Raw genomic sequence first — 19,702 nt, forward strand, 5'->3', positions numbered from 1 at the left:
ATGGCTGTTCCAACAGATACTAGAGGAGAGCCAGGGCGAATGTGGGGAGCCCTTGGCATCTGCAGGAAGCTAGCACAAGGCTGAAGGCCTGAGGGGGCTTTGCAGGCAGCTAGACCCACTTGCAGATGGCTTGCCAGGCTCTGTGGGCCCCAGGACTCTGGGCAGCACTAAGGAGGTACTTTCGGCAGCATTTCCGAAGGCCCTATTGAAGTACTTGATTAATCCCTGGGAAGATTCAAAGGGAAGAGCCAGGCCCAGCAAGCAGCTCATTCCTAGTGAGAGCTTCCCATGACCACTGCAGGCTTGGGCCACCACAGTCCCTAGAGAACTGGGACAGCTGGAACTCCAGGGTAGGGCACTGGTGAGGGAGTACAGAGAGCTCCAGACAGAGGAGACCAGGTGGAGCACCCTGAAGTCTAAGCTATCTGAGGACCCCTCTTTGTATTTTCACAAACCCCCAGATGCTGGTGAATATCCTTGCTTCCTGAGAGGATTCTGGAACTCCTTCTGGTTTGGTTTTTCCCTACATAGCTTTGCTTCGGAGAATTTTCTCCAAAATCTTTTGCCACTGACGTTTTCCTTTCCTCCGAGCCCTGAGGCTGAAAGCTGCCCTTGCGGGCACACTTCCTGCTGTTCTGACTGCAGTGGTCTTGAAGGAGTTCCAGCAGCATGTCTTCTGGGAAAGGACCTCCATGGTAACACTCTGGGACTACCTGTTAGAGGAACAGAGGCCCGGATGCTGTATTCTGGCAAGAGGCCATGGTTGCCCTGCTGAGGCAAGGGCTTGACGACCTTGGGAAGGCCACGTCTCTGCTAAGGCCTCTATGACATTTCTAAGGTGCAGCTGCCCTCAGACATGGGAAAGAAAGGGGTTCTCCCTAGAGAGGGGACACTAAGATCTGGCCACTGAGAGTGAGGGTACATTGGGCAGGGACATTGGGAAAGCACCAGCAGGGACTCCCGGGAAAGGCTATACGTGGGTTGATGAATGCCCTTTCCTTGCCTGTCCAGTATCTTTTCACATGGTGATGGGGTAAGGAGTGAGGAGGAGGAACTGGCTTGAGGTGTGTGTCCCAGTGTGTTCACCATGAGGTCGTGTCCAAGTGCGCTCACCAGCTCAGTGAGAAGGGAGACGCTCAGGTGCCAGCCATAATTCGGACTACCTGCCGGTCCACCTCCACCTGCCTCAGTGGGAATTATATGCTGGGGACTTCCTGAACTCCATGGTGGCCCTGTCTCAGGCAGACAAGTCCTAGCATTTGCCTTTCCCCCATTTTTGTCAGTAATGCACTGGGAATATCCTATAGCCAGCTGCCTTATAAAACAAGGAGCCCCGTGGTGTAGCAGAAACCAGAAGCCTCAAACCAGACCAATGACTCATAGCAATGAACACTTGCAAGTAAAGATGTATGGACTAAAGGGTAAACTGTGTGACTCACCCGGCCACACTACAGCGTCCATGATGAGATTCTTATCCTGCTTTTTTATTTTTTATCTTTATTTTTGTTTTCATTTTTCTTTTACATTTGGTTTTGTTTTTGGGGGGAGGTTTGTAGGAGCAGAGGGTGGATGTGAAGAGACAGGGAGATGAGTGGGATCAGAATGCATGATGAGAAATCCTCAAAGAATCAATAAAAGTAAAAAAGAAAAAATCGGTCTTAGCAAGTTTTCCCAAAGCACTTATAAGGTTACCTCAGCTAGATAAGCATTACATCCAAATAAAACAGACTTCAGAGAAAAATATTCTGGAATATCAATGGGGATTACCTAGTGATTATTCTTAGTGATATGTGGTTTTCATTTTTTCTTTCTTTCCCAAGAACTTGAAAAAAATATTCACTTCACTAATTTTTACAATTTTAAAATTAATTTTTTTCATTTAAAAATTTAAAAATGAAATAAGTTGATACTATATTGGTTTATAAAAATTAAAGTGCAGACAAGATATGAAAAGCCATCTTCTTTAATCTTACCACTTAGCAGATATAGCTATGAACTGTGTGGCTCCCCTGGGCACACATCTGTGCATGAGTGTGAATGGACAGTGAGTACGGAAGTGGCTTTCATGGAATACAGGCTGTCTTGTATCCTGCTGCCATCTTGTTCTGTGTCGTGGCAGCTCTCTTTGTCATTAGGCCGGTCTGTAGCTCACGCCAAGCATTGGTTCTACAGCTGACCATGTGAGTTCTGTTCCTTCTCTGTTAATGTGTGAAAATAGTATGACCAAGAGAGACCTAGAGAAGAGTTTCTAAAGGGAGAGTCGATAATGGGAGGGAAAGCATGACAGCAGGAGGCTGGAGCAGGAAGCTGAGAGGTCACAGAGAGGAGACTGAAAGTGGGGTGAGGTCGTGAGCCCTCAAAGCTCGCCCCAGTAATATACTTCCTCCAGCCAGGCCAAACCTACTAGAGGTTACATAATCCCCCACACAGTGCCATCCACTGAGCATCCTGTGGTCATAAACCTGAGCCTATGGGACACATTCTCACTTCACTACGGTTGCTTTTAACATTTCTGTCCCTATAAACCAACAAAGATGCGCCTTTTATTATGAGAAAAACGAAACTGCCCAAACTCCCTTGTGCTGTGGGGTTTGTGGCTGGAAGTTTCACCGTGATGGATCAAAGGAAGGCTGCCATGCTGCCATCAGAGCCAATTAGCAAGGGTTCCCAGAGATGGCCCCAGGGTTTGAAGAAAAGTTGTGTTGTAGAAGGTACAGATTGGTGGCCATTCCAGGGAAGAGTGTTTAGATCAATTAAGATAAAGCCTTAGTGTTTACGAGAGCCTGTCTTGTGGAGAAGATGTTTCCCACAGCAGTAAGAATAAGGAAGGAGTTTGGTCTTGCAAACTTGCCCATGGTCTGGCAACCTGGAACATCACTGAAGCCCCCTCCGATCCTATTAGAAAGGGAAGGGGACAGAGAGTCCTAGGCACAGAGAATGATTAGTCAAGTGAATTATTGGCTTGTCAGCTTTGATTGACAGCCTGGGCCCTAGGGTCAGAAGGTCCCGGCTGTGGGTTCTGTCATCTCTCAGCTGTTGTCCTTGGGACACCCAGCACCTGAAAACTGACTTTCCGTCATCCATCACGTGGTCATGTTGGCAACTCAGGTGAGCACTAGGTTCCTGGGGCATGTGGAAGCCTAGAACACACGGTTCTTAGGGGAAGCACCTGTGGACCATTGCTAGATCACATACCTCTCAATACACTCCAGGACAAAGTGTCTTGGACTTGGTTTGAGCTCATGGCCATACTGGAAGTTTTGGCCACTGTTTGGTTAAGTGAGAAGAATGGCTTACAGGTAAACATGGTGTGTGTGTGTGTGTGTGTGTGTGTGTGTGTGTGTGTGTGTGCGTGAGCGTGGGCATGTACATGTGTGTGTTTGGGAGGGGCATTAAGGTTGATGGGAAGCATACAGGTGATGGTGACAGTGTGGCTCTTGCTTCAGGAATGAGTTTGATGCTGGAGGGGATAGCGGGGGTCTGAATGTGTGTTGGTGTGGCTCAGACAATGCAAGAACTTTCTGATACTGAAATTTTCTGAGAACTTCCCCTTTGGAGTGGCCTGGCTTCCTGAGGCTGAGCAGGCCCTTTGGGAAGAGGAGTTTCTGGATAGAGGCTGAAAGAGCACTAGGAGGCTGAGTAGGAGAGGGCCATCTGGCCTCTGACGTGGGATCTGTGTCAAGCGTGCCAATGAAGATGTCCACCAGGGTCTGTTCTAGTTTCTGTAGGTGGGCTAAGGGAAGGGCAGATATGACCTTGGAAGGGAGGACAGGGCAGACACCCAGGGTGGTACGAGAGAAGGAAACAGTGACAGTGTGTCTGGTCCCTGGGGATGGGACATCAGGCTCCTTGGCCATACCTTCCTGCTAGCTGCCTCAGGAATGACCTCACGGGCTCCTGTGCGAGCCCTTCACTGGCTCCTTGCTTTTTCTCTGTTTGCTTTCTCAGGCACCGTGTTTGCTTGGACCCACAGCTCCCAACTCTCAGTCTGTCTGTCACTCTCCTCAGACTTGGGCTGACTCAGTGGCTCTTCCTTAAGCTTGCTCCATGCCTCCTCTGGGCAGGCCTTTGTTGTCTTGTGCTACTCAGCTCAAGTCTCACTTCCTCAGTGTCCCTGAACTGTACGTCCCTCTCCTGCTGCTCCTGCCAGCATATGAAGCACTGCCACCCATGATAAATCTGCAGTGTCCCCAAGGACAGCCATGGTCTTTACCTGTTTATGCTGGTGTGAACCCTATGAGGCTGTCACAATTGGTGCCCTTCATTTTATGGGTAGGGATTCTGAGGTTTGGCTAGGATGCCCAGAATGCCCCTGCCATGGCCTATTTCCAGATTCTTCCCCTCTGTGACTTATCTCTCCATCTAGGTGAGTCCCCAGAGTGGAGTCATGTTTGAGGGACTCTGCAACCCCAGCAGTGAGCCATGTTTACTGTTCCTGCTGCGGGAATGGGGGATACATAGAGGCTCCCGCCTGCTTGTTGGGCTTCTTGGCAGGCAGGATGAGGGGCTGCTGAGTTGAGCCGGGTGGAGGGGAGTCTGAGCTGAACCCTGGCGGGGCAGACCACTCATTTCACCACTTCCTTTCCCCCTTTCTCTGCCAGGGAGCTCAACGGCAACAATATCACTCGGATCCATAAGAACGACTTTGCTGGGCTCAAGCAGCTTCGAGTGCTGTGAGTATCGGCTGCTGTTCCCCTCACCGTCTGAATCTACCCTACCCCCAAGTCTTGGGTCTCTAGATGGAGGTCTTCATGGGAGTTTGAGAGTTACAAGCTAGACGGGGCCTTCTATTGTGGAGTCAGGAGCCTCCTGAGTGGGTGGAGGGGGTGATGTTGAGCATCCTGACCCAGAGAGGTTACTGACTCCTACTGACTGAAAAGAAAGGGTGAGGGCTTGGGTGGGGCAGTCTTGGCTATTTCTGCCTCTGGGGCTGAGGGAAGAGCAGGTAGCACAGAGAGTCTACAGGTCTCTGCTATTTCAGCCTGCTCTGGTGGAAAACCATGGGTGGAACCTAAACCACAGATAGATTTTGCTCAGTTTCTGAAGGCTGAGATGCTGGATCAATCCTGATCAGGCATCTGTTCGCTGGGACCTCACATGGCCTGGCTCCATGAACACACAGAGAGGACTCACTAATTCCTGGGTATCAGGGCCCACCCAGATTACCACATTGCTTTACACTGTCCCTAACAGCCTGCCTCCAAACACATCATGCAGGGTGTTAGATTCAACACATCAGATGGGTAGCAAGCACAAAGCCACAGATGGAGGGGTGGAGAGCACAGCGCAGCCCACCGTCTCCAGTGTTCTGCCTCAGGAGGCCTCCTCAGATCCTCAGTGAGGCTGCAGGCCCTGGTCAAGAGGGTGATGAGGGGGACAGAAGATGACAGGCATGACTTTACTCAGGTGTCTGAGAGTGGAGATTCTGGAAATGGCCGGCACAGCCCTCTTAAGCAATGGGCCATCCATAGTGCCTGCCAGACAGGCAGAGGTGAGGGGCTGGTGTTGGACCTCTGTCCCTCTGTGCTTTGCTGATCTTGGGCATCAAAGGTAGATAGCTTTAGCACACAGGCCTCTTACTTCACCACCTCAGTTAGATTTGGAGGCCCTGACCCATCTGGCTGGCAGGAAAATCCACCATTCCATATGCAGAGTCCCTCACCTCCCACTCAGGATAGTACCAGGGTTCAGAATTGTACACTTCACAGTTCTGGGGATCTTTGGGGGTGAGTGGGGGTCCTTGTAGATAATACACTTTGAGGTTGGGAGTGATGAGTTACTGGAGTCTTTGCTGCTCCAGAACTGACCCACATTGACCAAAACTTCCCTCTTCCCATTCTGGGGAGTCCTCTCTTCCTGGAACTCCTCCCACAGGCCTCCAGCAGACAGAGAAGTATAGTGCCCTGCCCCAAACCCTGCCTGAAGCCCATTCTGGAACATGCAACCCATCTGCTTGGGAATGGAGAGGGGAGAACACAGAAGAAAAAGTACTTCAGTATCTCCAAAATGATCACACAACATCCCATTTCTCAGTGACAAATGCTGCCCACCAGCCAGATGCCCTGAAACAGAGCATGTTGATGGGGGAAGATACAGAATCTCATGGAGCCAGGTGGTTGGTTGGCCTGGGCACCCTACTCCTTTCTTCAGCAGATGGGCCTAGGCAGAATATGGTGCAGACGGCGGGGGTGTTGTCTGGCAACTGTAGCATTCTTGCTTGTGTGTGTGGGCTCTGCCCAGTTGATACAGTTTTCCTCTGCCATGCTGGCCATGTCCCTTGGATGCATGCTCTGGACCAAAGGACCACATGCACCCCAGAAACCTAGCACCTTCCTCGAGCATAGTTGTGAACATTGGCACCGTGCCATTGCTCTGCCAGGAAGAAGCGCTTGCTGTGGAACCTGAGTTGGGGAATTTGTGAAGTTTTGACCTTCAGCTGGATCTTGGATCTACATGGGGCCTGGGAAAGGCTCCTGTCCCCCTTAGGAGCCCACATTTCTCTGGCAAAGCTAACTGGAGTTCCTAAGAACCCTGGTTTAGCATCCTGTAGCTGTTTTGTCTCTTTGCCTCCCAGGCAGCTGATGGAGAACCAGATTGGAGCTGTGGAACGCGGGGCTTTTGATGACATGAAGGAGTTGGAGCGACTGTGAGTACAGGGCGTGGGCTGCGGGGATTGCTGGGGTTGCCAGAGAGGGTGTCAGCAGGCCTACAGTAAGGACTGAGGTGAAAGGATCTCAGCCTCACCCTGCCTGATAGTGCATTGAGATGCTAAACGGAGGAAAATGGAAACGAACCTCCATTCCTGTCCACAGTGCAGTCCTGCTGCTAGTCCCGGAATTTTGATGGCAAAATTTGCACAACTGGAATTCCTTCCACCCATCTTTCCTAAGGTGTGGCTGCCACTCTTGATTTTGGGTTCATAAAAGAAGTCACTGGTGTACTAAGCAGAACTACCAGGGAAGTCCCCAGACCTTAGGTACAGGGCCACAGCACAGCAATGAAGTTGGGGCATGCTCAGAGTTTGCAAAGCTTGTTCCTGGGTGGGGCCTTGGTGACCTCTCTGCATTTCCCATTGGTGACAATGAGAAGGAAAAGACCTGGTGGGTGAAAATGGAAGGGGGCCTTCGCCTCTTTATGGTGGGCAACCATTGGTCCTGCAAAATGGCTTGGATGCAGATGTTGGGTGGGGCTGTCCCAAAGTTCATGTTCTTTGACCAGAAAGTTCCTTTTGTATTAAGGAATTGACCAGAAAAATGACTGGAAATCCGTAATTCTGGGTATTCTTTGCAAATTACCAAAAATTAGAAATAGCCATTTGGGTGGAGAGAAGATACCAATGTTAGACCCCCAAAAACTCAAGTATCCGGGGTCCCAGGCCACGTTTGCGGTCATCCCAATCACCAGGCGGATTCGAGAGCTTGCTGCAAACTGCACGAGGCTTTATTGTAATTTAACGAGCTAACCCCATGTTAGCTCGAGTCTTTCACCCACCCGCCATGGTGGATGGCTAGAAAAGACAGTTTGAAGCCGCTGCGCACAGATCTTTATAGGGCAGCGTAAGGGGAGTGTCTAGGGGTACACACAGGCTCACGATTGGTGTGCCTCCAGGCTTGGAGGGCTTGTCCTGTGTTGATTGGTCAACTGGTTGTTATGGCCCATAGGCCCTCCCAGGGTGGTTGCTATGCTCTCTATGTCATTGCTGTGCGCTTGTCTGTAAAGCACACCCAGGGTCGTAAAGCATAGCACCACCAGCTAACTTCCCATTGGTTCCTTGTCACGAGACAGGCATCTGACTTTCTAGTGACTAACTTCTGATGGGTTCCTTGTCACGAGACAGGCATCTGACCTCTAAGTGACCAAGGCAGGTTTATGGCAAGCACGTGTTTGGCTGTTATGGCTGCCGAAAGGGAAGCTGGTCCCTTCACCATCAAGACTGAAATACCATCATCATTCCTGGGGTGTAACCACAGTGTGAATTAGGTAGAAGATGCGGGAAGTGGTGTTTGTATAAATAAAATCAGAGAGAGAGAGAGAGAGAGAAGAGAGAGAGAGAGAGAGAGAGAGAGAGAGAGAATAGGCAGAGACAGAGAGAAAGAGTGGAGTAGAGGAGAAAACAGTTGATACCGTTAGCTCAAGAGGTGAGGCAGTGGGCAGGGGGGGGGGGCTCCTTCAGTTTTGTTCTTTGTGCTCTCTTTCTCCCTTGTCTCACAACGAATTTCTGTGGCAATCACAGCTAATATTGAGTGCCTTCCCTTGCCCTTGGCCCTGTAGCATGTCATCTAACCCCCAGGCAATGCTCCTGCAAGTGGCATTCCACAGATGAGACACCAAGGTGCCTAGAGGCTGAGCCACAAGTGCTGAAGAGGGGATTAGAACTAGATTGCTTTGCCTTCAAAGCTGAGGCTCTTAATGAGTAGGACCTAATTAGTCTTTCTCCTTTCATTTTTATGTCAAAGAAAATAAAGCATTAAACAAAGACAAGGGCATGTTTGTCCCATTGTCTTCTTGCAGCCCAGAAGATCCCCTCTTCCCACCCCAGCCTTAAACTGAACAGTCAGCCATCCAGCGCTAGGCCAGATGTTCACTTCTGTGTTTGCTTTCTTTAAAACTCTGACAGTAAAATACCTGGCTCTGAGGGTCTGGCTTGGATCTCATCCATTCCATCCCACCTGTGGTGCTGCCTGGCCTGGGATGAGAAGGCGGGAGGGGTGGGGTCTAGACTTGACAAGGCATGGCCCTGCTGCTGCCACCTGAGGCTTGGCAGAGTCTTCCTCCCAGTCACGACTCGCCACTGCAGACCTCGTCCCTTCTGTCCATGTTCAGGGCCGTTTCTCTGGGCTGGGTCACCAGCCACGTCACAGCAGGCAGTTATTCTATCCCTGGAGGTGTCAGGTATGCACTGTGCACCCCTTCAGTGAGCAGCCAGTGCAGTGGCCATCTGCTCTGATTTGTGGGAGACCATGGGGATTGGTTTGTGAAAGCTGTGGAAGTGGGGAGCCAGAATAAAAACACCCAGACTGTGAACATAGCGTTTTCAATTAAAATGGAAATGTGCATTTATTGGCTCCTTTCCCAGCCTCACCCCCCCAAGAATTTCTCTATTCCTTTTAGTATGAGACAGTGACTGGGGATCTGTATGGCTTTATTCACCCAAACCACACACACAAACCATGCGCTATTTTTTGGGGGTGGGGGTTTCTTGAAGGTAGAATGAGATTTTTTTTTTTCAGCACCTTGGAAGCAATTTGGGTTGAGAATTAAATCTTTTCACTGAATTCAACCACCCTTCAATTGGCAGCTTTCCTTTCTTTTTTCTTCCCTAAGATCTTTCCAAAGCAGCCAATGTAATTTTCATATAGATGACTCTCGCCCCCATGGCATTTCATTTATTTGTGAATGAAATTGATTGAATCATGTAATCCTACTTCTAAGTACCTGTGGCATAAACAAATGTGAGAGTAGACATAGCTGGTTCTCACAAGCAGTTAGGCAAAGCGTATGCAGAAGCCGGAGTGCGAGAGCCTGGAAGTCATGAGTCTGAGCTTTGGCCTGAGCTGGCCTGTTGCATAGAGGTCATGGAGCATGCTTAGTGGCCTGGGAAGTCAGCTATGAGGAAGTGAGGCAGAATGGGAGCTGCAAAAATGCAAGCTTCAGAAGCCCACATCAGCCCAAAGAGCGCTTAGCTAACTCGCTTCCCTCTTGGCATCAAAATTCCCTCAGCTCTCAAGAACGCAACTCAAAGACGCCAGCAAGCCGGTCTTGGGCACTGGTAAGAGCCAAGCTATGCAGCAAGATGGTGGCATTGAACATTTACTCCTGGGGTTGCTGCAAGGAGGAAGGCTTGTGCTTGAGTGAGAGCTTCCTTGTCACAATAGAGGAAGCCCACCCTTCCCTCTGCTTTTGTCCTATGAGCTGATGTCTAGCAGTGCCTGTCTTGGTGTCAGGAGTTCCAAAGGCTAAGTGACAGGGAGCCCTCTGCTGCTGTTTTCATTCTGAGGTACCTGTATGTCTCTTACTATGGTGGCTCATGCCTTTAGCATCCTTGGATTTTCCACTTTAAAGCAGTCATTGAATTCCCTTCCCCTCCCTTCCCTTTCCCCTTCTGAATGTTTTCACAAATTGAAGCCAGAAAAATGAGAAAGTCTTGGGGGAAAACAAAACAAAACTAAACCTAGCAATTACCAGGCAGTGTAAATACAGGATTAATTTATTGGACTGGGGATAAGGGACTGGGGGAGATCCGATGTCTGCTCTTGTTGCTTTAAGGCTTGCATTGGTAGTCCCCTTTCTTCCAAGCCAACGATGTGTTTCTCTAGGAGCCTGCCCTTTAAAGTCGGTTTCTTCCAATTGGTCTTCTAAAGCTGTAAATCCGATGTCTGTCCTGTGCTGGAACATGGAGGTCCCCAGTGTGGTGACAATGGCCTTTCTCACATATCAGATGAAAGATGATCTCAGAGGAGGTAACCATGGATGAGTTCCTGAGGGCTGCAGAGTTCAGGCTCTTCCTGTTCTGTCTAGAAGTTTTTTTGTTTTTTGTTTTTTTTGTTTGTTTGTTTTTCTGAGCTGGCTTATGGCAGTCAGTGACAGAAGCACTTGGGGGTCTCTGTGTGACACGCTGTGCTGATGCCTTGCTGGAGACTGTGTTGTAAGTCTCTCTCTCTCTCTCTCTCTTTTATATTTATACTATCATCTGCTATAGTTTCCCAAAAATTAGACATTGGCCTTTGTTACATTTTGCACTCCTGTGTTAAGAAATTAGCTGTAAGTTTGGAGCAGCAAGTCTTCCTATGGCAGGTCTGGGTCCTTTGGTGCTCCTATCTACCCATCAGGCAGATTCCAGACCCAGCCTTCTGGCTCCTGCCTGTGTGGACAGTGCCACTCCTATCTGCCCCCAGAACAGCAGTTCTTGACATATGGTCGTGACCCATTAAGATGTCGAACTACCTTTTCACAGGGGTTGAATATCAGATATTCTGCTTATCAGATATTTACATTATGATCCATAAGAGTAGCAAAATTAGTGCTCGCTTCAGCAGCACATATACTAAAATTGGAACGATCCAGAGAAGATTAGCATGGCCCCTGCGCAAGGAAGACACGCAAATTTCTGAAGCGCTCCATATTTTTTTTAGCCATGCCATTGTGAACATACTGTATTCTGTATCATAATTGTGCATGACTTTATTTATGAGCTAAATAAATGAATGGAAAAAATAAAAAAAAGAGTAGCAAAATTATAGTTAGGAAGTAGCAAGAAAATAATTTTATGGTTGGGGTCACCACCACACGAGGATCTGGATTAAAGGGTCAAAACCTTAGGAAGGTTGAGAATCACTGATCTAGAATATTGAAAGCTATGAAAGCACTACCTTAAGCATTAAAAATTAAAGCGAGGCTGGGGTACAGCTCAGTGTTCTAGCACTTTCCTTACACGCATGAGGCCTGGGTTTACCCCTCAGCACTGAAATTAAGTCTCTGTTTGGCCCCTGTAGAGTAAGGGGCACGCTGGTGTTTGAGTGTCTCTATTCCTGTAATTTGAGTTTTTTTTCTATTTTGATTTTAGAAATACATTTATTTGCTGTTCTGAGACAGAGTCTCTCTGTGTAGCCCTGGGTGGCTTCAAACTCACAGAGATTTATCTGCTTCTGCTTCTGGAGTGCTGGGATTAAAGTTGTGTGACACCATGCCCAGCGCCTGAGCTTTTGATCTTTTAAAGTAAACCTCTCTCTCTCTCTCTCTCTCTCTCTCTCTCTCTCTCTCTCTCTCTCACACACACACATCTATCTATCTATCTATCTATCTATCTATCTATCTATCTATCTGTCCTGATTTTTTGAGATAATGGTCTCAGTCTGTCCCAGGTTGTTCTGGAAGTCATTATGTAGCCCTGACCATCCTCAAGCTCATGGTGATCTTCCTGCTTCAGCATCCAAAGAGCTGGGGTTAGAGATGTGCTCACTGAAAACATTCATTTTCATTAATAATAAATAATAACGATAAATGATGTTATTTTCTGAAATGATGTTCATTCTGAAAAATGAACCAGAGCAAACAATAAAATAAAAATAAATAAAAACAAAAGAAAAGCCTAGGCAAGCATGGACAAAACACTAAGTTCTGCAATGTTTAGCCACCCTACCCCATTAGGACCTATTGCACATTTCATAAGATTAAGGATCCAACTCACAGTTGGGATTATTTGGGGATCCGAGCTTGGTGGCTCATGAAGGGGACAAACAAAGAAGGAAGGTCACTCTTGGGGTTTAGTTGAGGGCTTATACTCCCTAGTGAGGAGCTGTGTGGCCGAGTGGCCATTCACAGATGAGCTGTATCTTAGAGAAGATGACTTGGAGGCTCTGCTCTGGTCCCACTGAGACACACATCCTGGTCCCTATGACTTGGAATGTAGGGCTCTCTGAGCCTTTGGCCATCTCCTGAACACGTGGGTGACTCTCACCTCTCCTGTTACCTTTTCCAGACGACTGAACCGCAACCAGCTGCACGTGTTGCCTGAACTACTGTTCCAGAACAACCAAGCTCTATCCCGACTGTGAGTTACACACGCGTGGGTTGTTATCTACCCTGTAGGGGTTGCGGGATGGAGTCAGCAGCCCTGACCTTGGGCTCATGTTTCCTGCTGGCAGGAAAGGCTCCGGACATTGAAGGCCAGACCTTTCTATAGGAAGTCTGTGTGGGATACTTCTCCAGGCAAGAGTGTGAAAGGGCCAGTTTATCCAGCTGCATATGCTGCTGCTGGCGGCAGGGTGTTCTGGGGGTGGGCGTGTCCATAACTGTGCCCACAGTCTGCTGTGGACAATCATACACCCTTGTCACTGTCTTGCGTGCCTGTCTTGGGTTGAATATTTATTCCACTAAACCCCTTTAAGCCTATTTCTATTTTCAGCTCTGGCTTGTGAGTTCTGTGAGTGTTTATTACCAGTGGTGTAAAACCCTCGATTTATTAGCTGTCAATGCTAATAAATACTTCTTCCAAGTATAAAGGGTACTGGCTAATTGTTGCTCCATGATTCTCCATGTTGTTCTAGCATCTATTCTGTTTTGTGGGATCTGGAGTTGGATGGGGCCTTTGAGACTTACTAGGGAATCTCCAGCACAGCCCCCAGCCTACACTCTAAGCTTGGCTACCTCTATGACTGGGAGTTCATTACTGGACTCATCTCTTGCATGTCAGAGAGTTCTTCACTTTGAGCCCCCCCCATTTGTTCTCTGGTAACATGTTTTTCTTAATTTTCATTTCTGCGACTACTTAGAACAACTATGTCCCATTGTTTGTTTTCCAGAGGGTTTTTTGAATTTTGAGTTGGGAGATTTTTGAGTCCACTTAGTGGTGGTTATTAACAATCTTGATAATACCAGGATAGGGACCTCTGCATGGGGTGGGAGGCAGTCTGGGAAACAGTACATCCAAGGTCAGATGGTCCTGGGTTTCTCAGTGTGACTTTGCTGGGAGCCAGCGTTTCTTCCAGAACTTTGTAAGCTTCCAGTTGAGCTGGGGTGTGCACCCATGCTTGTGGGTGGCCTGCCATGAATGCCTGCTGTGTCCCTGATAATGCAGGTTCCCCTGCAAGGAGCTCCTGCACCTGGCATGTGGGACTGTGAGAAAGGCAGTGTCTCAGAGCTTTGCTGCTGCAGAGACAAGGTTGGAGAGGCAAAGCAATACCCTTGGAGTCGACGTGAAGCCCCTTTGACTCCTCGCCCGGCACTCTGCAGGTTTCATATTTCAATAGGAATTTTGGAGCAAAGGTCTTCCACACTTTAACAAATATTAAGTAACCAGACTTCATAACCAAACTGGCATATGGAAATCCACTCAAGGAGGGAGGAGCCGAAGAAAAGGACACCTGCTCTTGGCACTCTCCTGGGCTGGGAGCCAGGGAGGCAGAGGCCTCAAGGTCTTGTGTGTGTGGGTTATTTCCAAGCTCTACCGACAGGACATCTGAATGCTTCCTGCCTGTCCTTCCAGGCTCCCTTGCACTTGCCAGGAGGACATTTTTTTTTTTTTTTTTTTTTTTTTTATGTAGGGTCATAGCTGGCTCTGGGTGAATGGAGACCTTTTCAGCTCCTGTCTTGCACTCTTGCTCTCTCTTTGTTTTGGTGCTGGAGACAGAACCCAGGCTTCTGTCTACAGTATGTTGAGTACACATTCTGCCATGAAGCAGTACCACAGCCTCTTCACATTTCTGCACCTCCCCTGGCATACAAGCTGGTAGGACTCAGCAGAAAATGCCTATGTAACATGTTCCACAGACGTAAGCCAGAGACTTGACATCATGACAGAGGCCTATGCTTCCTGTGTCCCTCCAGCAGGTGATATCTTGAAAAAGGCACCATCTGTAGGAGGCTACTAAGCAAAGTTTTGGTGATCGAGTCTTTGCTCACCCAGTCACTGTGGAGGTGGCTGTGGCGACAGATCCAGGAGTGCTTAAAGGTTTACTTGCTGCTACTTTTTGCTTCATCCCCACTCTGTTCTGTTGACCTAAACATCTGCCTTCCGAAACTTCCCTGCTGAGTTCTCCAGTTGTTCTGGCTAGAAAGCTCTCAGGCATGCTACCCTGAGGACTGGTGGGGTGAAGGTGTACTGGGTATTGTAAGCCATGATTCCTATGTTCCCGGTTCCCCATGGCAGGGACTAAGGTACAGCTATCCCTCACAGCAACTGAGATGTCAGGATGTTTCTGGTTCTTTCTGGATATCCAGCTTGTTGTCTTGCTTCTTCCTGTACCACCATCCAAGCCCCTTGGCAACAGTGACATCACTGCACTCATCATTTGCAGTAGCCACAGTGTTGGCCCTCCTCCTACTTCTTGTAACCACAAAGATCTGATCTCTGTAGGGTCTTGGGTCCTAACTCTAGAGTCTTGGGAATAGAAACCTGATGAACCCATTTTAGGCCAGATGATGGCTGGGGCTTGTGGGATCAGCTGGCTCAGTGGTAACTCTGGAGCTGCCTCCTTGGCTACAGGATTGTGGCATTCCTTAAGAAGGCGTGCTTAGACCAGCGCCTTGTTTCTGGTCCCTCCTTTGACTTTCCCTTTGCTTTGGAGGGATCTGTGACTAAGCCTTTCCATCTGGAGGAAATTAAAGACTTTCACGCACCTGCTTTGCTAAGCATCATGGCAGTGGACTCCAGAGACCACATGTGCTGGGGAAGGTGTGGCCGGTGTGTGCAGGTGGCATAGTCTGTGGTTCTGTTGATCTTGTCTGAAGCTTCCAGAAGTTAAATCTGTTTACTGTTTGTTCTACACTGGCAGTCCCATTCCTTCCAAATGCATAATGGATTTCCCAAAGAGGGGCTTTGTCTTGGATCACAGAGCAGTTGGATGTAAGGGGTGGAGTTAGGCACTGGGGCTCTGAGGGTCCATTAATGAGCCCCAAAATGGGCTTAAACCAGGACCTGGAAATCTCACCATTGGGGATCCACTCCGAGGAGATAAAACCCCAGCATAAGTATGCACACTGCAGCGATATTTAGAATATTGAAGGGAACATGGGAATAACCTTAATGTCCCACATCAGGAAAGTGGTTAGGCAAATTCCAGCGTATCTGCTTGATGGAATACTTAAGCAGTCATCAGAAATGGCCTTCATGGGAGATGTCAAATAATGCATATGTTTGTGATATCAAAAACCAGAGTTGTATTGATCCCTGAATTGCTCTAAATAATGCATGGAAAATGACTGTAGAATTCTAGCAGGGATGACTGTGGGTAATTTTTTTCTTTTGTGTTTCCCAGACGTTCTTTTAAAAAGGACGTATTATGTTTATGGTAGGGCACCTGCCAGTTTTGAGCAGTAATGGAAAGCCCCTGTGTCTGAGTTAAAACTACTGCTGGTGGGCTGGAGAGGCAGTGCAGGGGTAGAATGCTTGCCTAGCACAGGAGAAGGCCCCAGGTTCCAGGCCCAGCGCCATAAAGCCCCAAACAAACAACTAGTGCCAGACGTGGAGCCAGCTGCTCCTTGGTGGGACCAAAATAATGTCTACCTCCCAGGGCTGTTGTGAGGTTGAAGAGAGAAGAAACACTCTTGTGCCTTGGCATTGACCCTGTGGCACGTGGCAGGTGTTGGGGAATACGGGGCATCCATGCTGGCATTGCTCTGGAAGGGAAAACCTGGCTCCTACACTTCCTGCCTCGGAGTGACTGACCACACATCAGTATCGGCGTCTCTCTTCTCTCTGGAGCCCCAGCCTGGTGCAGAGTTCTTATCCTTAGCCCAGAATTGTCCCTTTACCATGCAGGGACCTGTGCTCAGCTTTTGTTTCACTCAGTTAATATATTTTTTTTAAGAAGGCCTTAGGTACCCATGCAGAATTACCCAGAAAGGCTCTGGAGGGAGGTTGGTCTGCTGGCCAGCAGAGGGGTGAGGTTTGGCTTGGAACAGTCCTGTTGGTCACATTCTTGAGCAGCAGAGGGGAAGCCAGCAGAGAGCAAGTAGGGCTCGTGTCTCAGTTCTTAAAGCCCTCAAATTATTGGTAAAGTCATTATTCTCTGGCTGAGGGGCCTGCAGTTCCTACTCAGTGTTCCTCTCCTCTTTATTTTATTATTATTTTGCATGTGTATGCGTGTGGCCTGTGTACTCATCTGTGTGTGGCTGCATGTGCACAAGAGCGCACACGGGTGTGGAGGCCGGAAGTCAATGCTGATCATCTTCCTCAATCATTTTTCTTTTGCTGAACCTGGAGCTCGTCAGTTGACTTTGGTTAGTCTAGCTAGCCAGCTTACTCTGGAGATCTCCTGTTTCTGCCTCCCAAGGGTTTCTAGGTGGGCTACCACACCTGTCCAGTACTTACATAGGTGCTGGAGATCTGAACTGCTGTCCTCATGAGTGTGTGGTAAATTCTTTACTTGCTGAGCCACCCCCCCCCCCCCCCCGCAAGCTCCCTAGCTTTCCTGAAGAAGAAAGCCCTCCCCTTGTCGTGTGAATTAGTCTCTGCAGAAGTGAGTCTTCAGCCTTTTACCATTTCCATCTTCTAGAGAGGACAAGAGGGGTTTCAGGAACTGTGGCCACGATAGCAGTGATTGAAGAGAATGGGAGGCCACTCAGGCAGGGCTGGGCCATGCTGGCACAGCTTAGCAAGGCAATCTGATTTCAGTAGTGGAAATGCCCATGTGAGGTCAGGATGTCCCCCCTTTAAAGATGAAAGTATGCGAGGTCAGAGGGTTTGTGACATGTCCTAGGGCTGAGCCAAATTTGAATCTGCTCTGTCTGTAGCCAGAGTTTGTCTTGTTACATCCAGCTATTAGCATCTGGTATTTGTCTACAGCAGCCATCTTCATGGGTCCTCCTAGATGCCCTCTATCCCCCAGCTCCTCACTATCCTTGACCTCTTTCTCCATATGTTCCCACCCACTCATTCATTCTGAAGTTCTTTGTGGACCTCCTGCAGGCCTACAGGATTGGTCAAACTTGGATAGATAACCACGTGGCTCTAACACGCGTGTCTGCCTGTCCAGGAGGTGATAGGTGCTATGCTCTCTGAGAGCTCCTTGGCTCTCAGACTTCAGCAGGCAGGAAGAGGAAGGGCAGGCACCAGCCACTGCATCTGAGTCTCCTGTGGCAGCAGGAGCCTGGGTTTGGGACGAACCTTCCACTTTCCACTCAATCTTCAGAGGATGTGGAAATGTCATTTTCATGGACTTTCCCAGGTTACAGGTTTGGGGCTAGAGGAACATGTTTGAGTTCTGATAACTTCTCTAGAATGGCCAATCCCAGACATTGCTTGGCTAGATGGGGCCAGGTGCTTGTGTGCTTGCTCACCCTGGCCTCTGTCCCCCCAGGTTTGACAGACAAGATGTTCTTGTCTGGATGGCTGCATCCTTTACTCATCTACAAATTGTTTTGGACACTTGGTCCTCTGGGCTTTTGCTTAGCCTTGAAGCCCATATGCATCCGGACCAGATCGACTTCTTGGTCTCTGTAGGTTTCTGCAGGTTTGGGAGGGGGCAGGCGGTTATTGAGGTGGCCCAGGGCATCTACTTCCCATGTGTGTATATATCCCTGTCATAAGGACCACAGTAACTCATTAACAAGGCCCTGGTGATAGCAGCCAGGCTGTGAGCCTGCGCAGCCCTGTGGAAGAATGCCTGACCCTCATGACCCCATCTCAAGCTGGGTTTAATTAAACTGTCAGCACTGGTCAGAAGAACAAAGCATCCCTTCCCGCCAGGGCCCAGCCCCCATCAGAGGCAGGAGGCTACGCCACTGAAACGAATAGCTGTACAGAATGGATCTGTCTTGCCTCTGAGGGAAATTACCCGAAGCAGAAGGTGACCTCGCTATTGCCACACGTCCAGGCCAGGAGGCAGAAGAGCTGAGCTCGCCCAGTTTCTGGAAAGATGCAGACGGCTGTGTGGGAAGTCGGACTCCTGGGTGGCTCCCAGCTCCGACGGAGCCTCCTCCTGTCTGTGCTGCCCCCAAGGGTCTTGCTAGGTGTCTATCACTCCTTAGCATCCCTTAGAAATTTCTTGAGCTTTGTCCAGGGAGAGAAAGCCTGTGAGGGGCTCAGGGTGGTAACGATAGAAATGGCCTTGCTTAGATGCTTGGAGGAAAGCTGGCTCAAGCAGGGTCATCTCTAGAGGACTTTTCTGCTTCTGGCATGTGTCATGAAGCTCTGGAGAGTGCCAGTGAGGTGACTCAGCAGGCAAAAGTGGCTTGTCCATACAAACTGGACAATGAACCTGACCTGGAACCCAGGGTAGAAGGAGAGAACAGACTCCTGACCTCCACACACGTCATGACATGAGCTTGTACTCATAAATATCATACAAGACACAATAATAAAACAGACTTAAAAAACAGAACAAAGCAAAAAGTCACTCCAAGCCAGAAGTAGTGGCGCACACCATTAATGCCAGCACTGGGGAGACAGAGGCAGGTGGATCTTTGTGAGTTTAAGGCCAGCCTGGTCTCCAGAGTGAGTTCCAGGACACCAAGAGCTACATAGTAAGATACTGTCTCTAACAACAAGCAAACAAACAAACAAACAAACAAAAACACCAGCCACCAACAAAAAACCCAAACCAACTCCAGGGAGATCTAGGTGGTCCTGTTGCTCAAACTTGTTTGCCTATTTACAAATTTATTTTTTTCCAGGGAATCCCCTTGAATACCTAATGGGCTTAGTGTTAAGTGACTGGCCCAGGTTTCAAACAAGAAGCAATCAGAGTCTAGGTTTGAACATCTGACCCCCAAATCCATGCATTTACCGCTAAACTATCTGTGGCTAGACTAGAGTGAGATGCGTGTGTGTGTGTGTGTGTGTGTGTGTGTGTGTGTGTGTGTGTGTGTGTGTGTGTGCGCGTGTGCGCGCGCGCGCGCGTGTGTGTGTGTTGTGTGTGTGTGTGTGTGTGTGTGTGTGTGTGTGTGTGTGTGAAAATGTAGGTTTTCAGGGTCAAGGTCATCAAGGTCCTGAGTCAGTTGGGGCAGAAGGGCCCTTAATTAGCAACATTATCAGGTTCTCTTTCTTTGGTTCCTGTTTAGGGAGGCCTTGCTTCCCCCCCAGTGTGCTTGGGTGGGTTTAGTTGGAGACTCCTGGTGGGTATTTTCCTCTGCTCAGCCTGGCTGGAGACTGAGAGCTGAGGCCACAAACCCCAAGAGCAGATGCCTCACCTCTAGCTGGGGATTATGAGTTAGCAATTACGGAGCACTCTGAAATCTCACTGAGCCTTCCGATCATTACTCT

The 19,702-nt window shown here is 48.8% G+C and overlaps 1 protein-coding gene and 1 non-coding gene across 2 annotated transcripts in view; both read left to right on the forward strand.

The window, feature by feature from the left end:
- Positions 1 to 19,702, forward strand: part of Slit1 (slit guidance ligand 1) — a 150,622-nt gene that overhangs the window by 11,938 nt on the left and 118,982 nt on the right. Inside the window, exons 2-4 of the mRNA XM_027407335.2 lie at positions 4,602 to 4,673; positions 6,575 to 6,646; positions 12,479 to 12,550. Of these exons, the coding sequence (XP_027263136.1) occupies positions 4,602 to 4,673; positions 6,575 to 6,646; positions 12,479 to 12,550 (216 nt within the window). The remainder of the gene's footprint in view (positions 1 to 4,601; positions 4,674 to 6,574; positions 6,647 to 12,478; positions 12,551 to 19,702) is intronic.
- Positions 11,021 to 11,127, forward strand: LOC113833994. Its single transcript, XR_003483737.1, has one exon. It is a non-coding gene; the product is annotated as a U6 spliceosomal RNA (small nuclear RNA).

Source organism: Cricetulus griseus, chromosome 3, assembly GCF_003668045.3.
Source record: "Cricetulus griseus strain 17A/GY chromosome 3, alternate assembly CriGri-PICRH-1.0, whole genome shotgun sequence".
Taxonomy (NCBI): domain Eukaryota; kingdom Metazoa; phylum Chordata; class Mammalia; order Rodentia; family Cricetidae; genus Cricetulus; species Cricetulus griseus.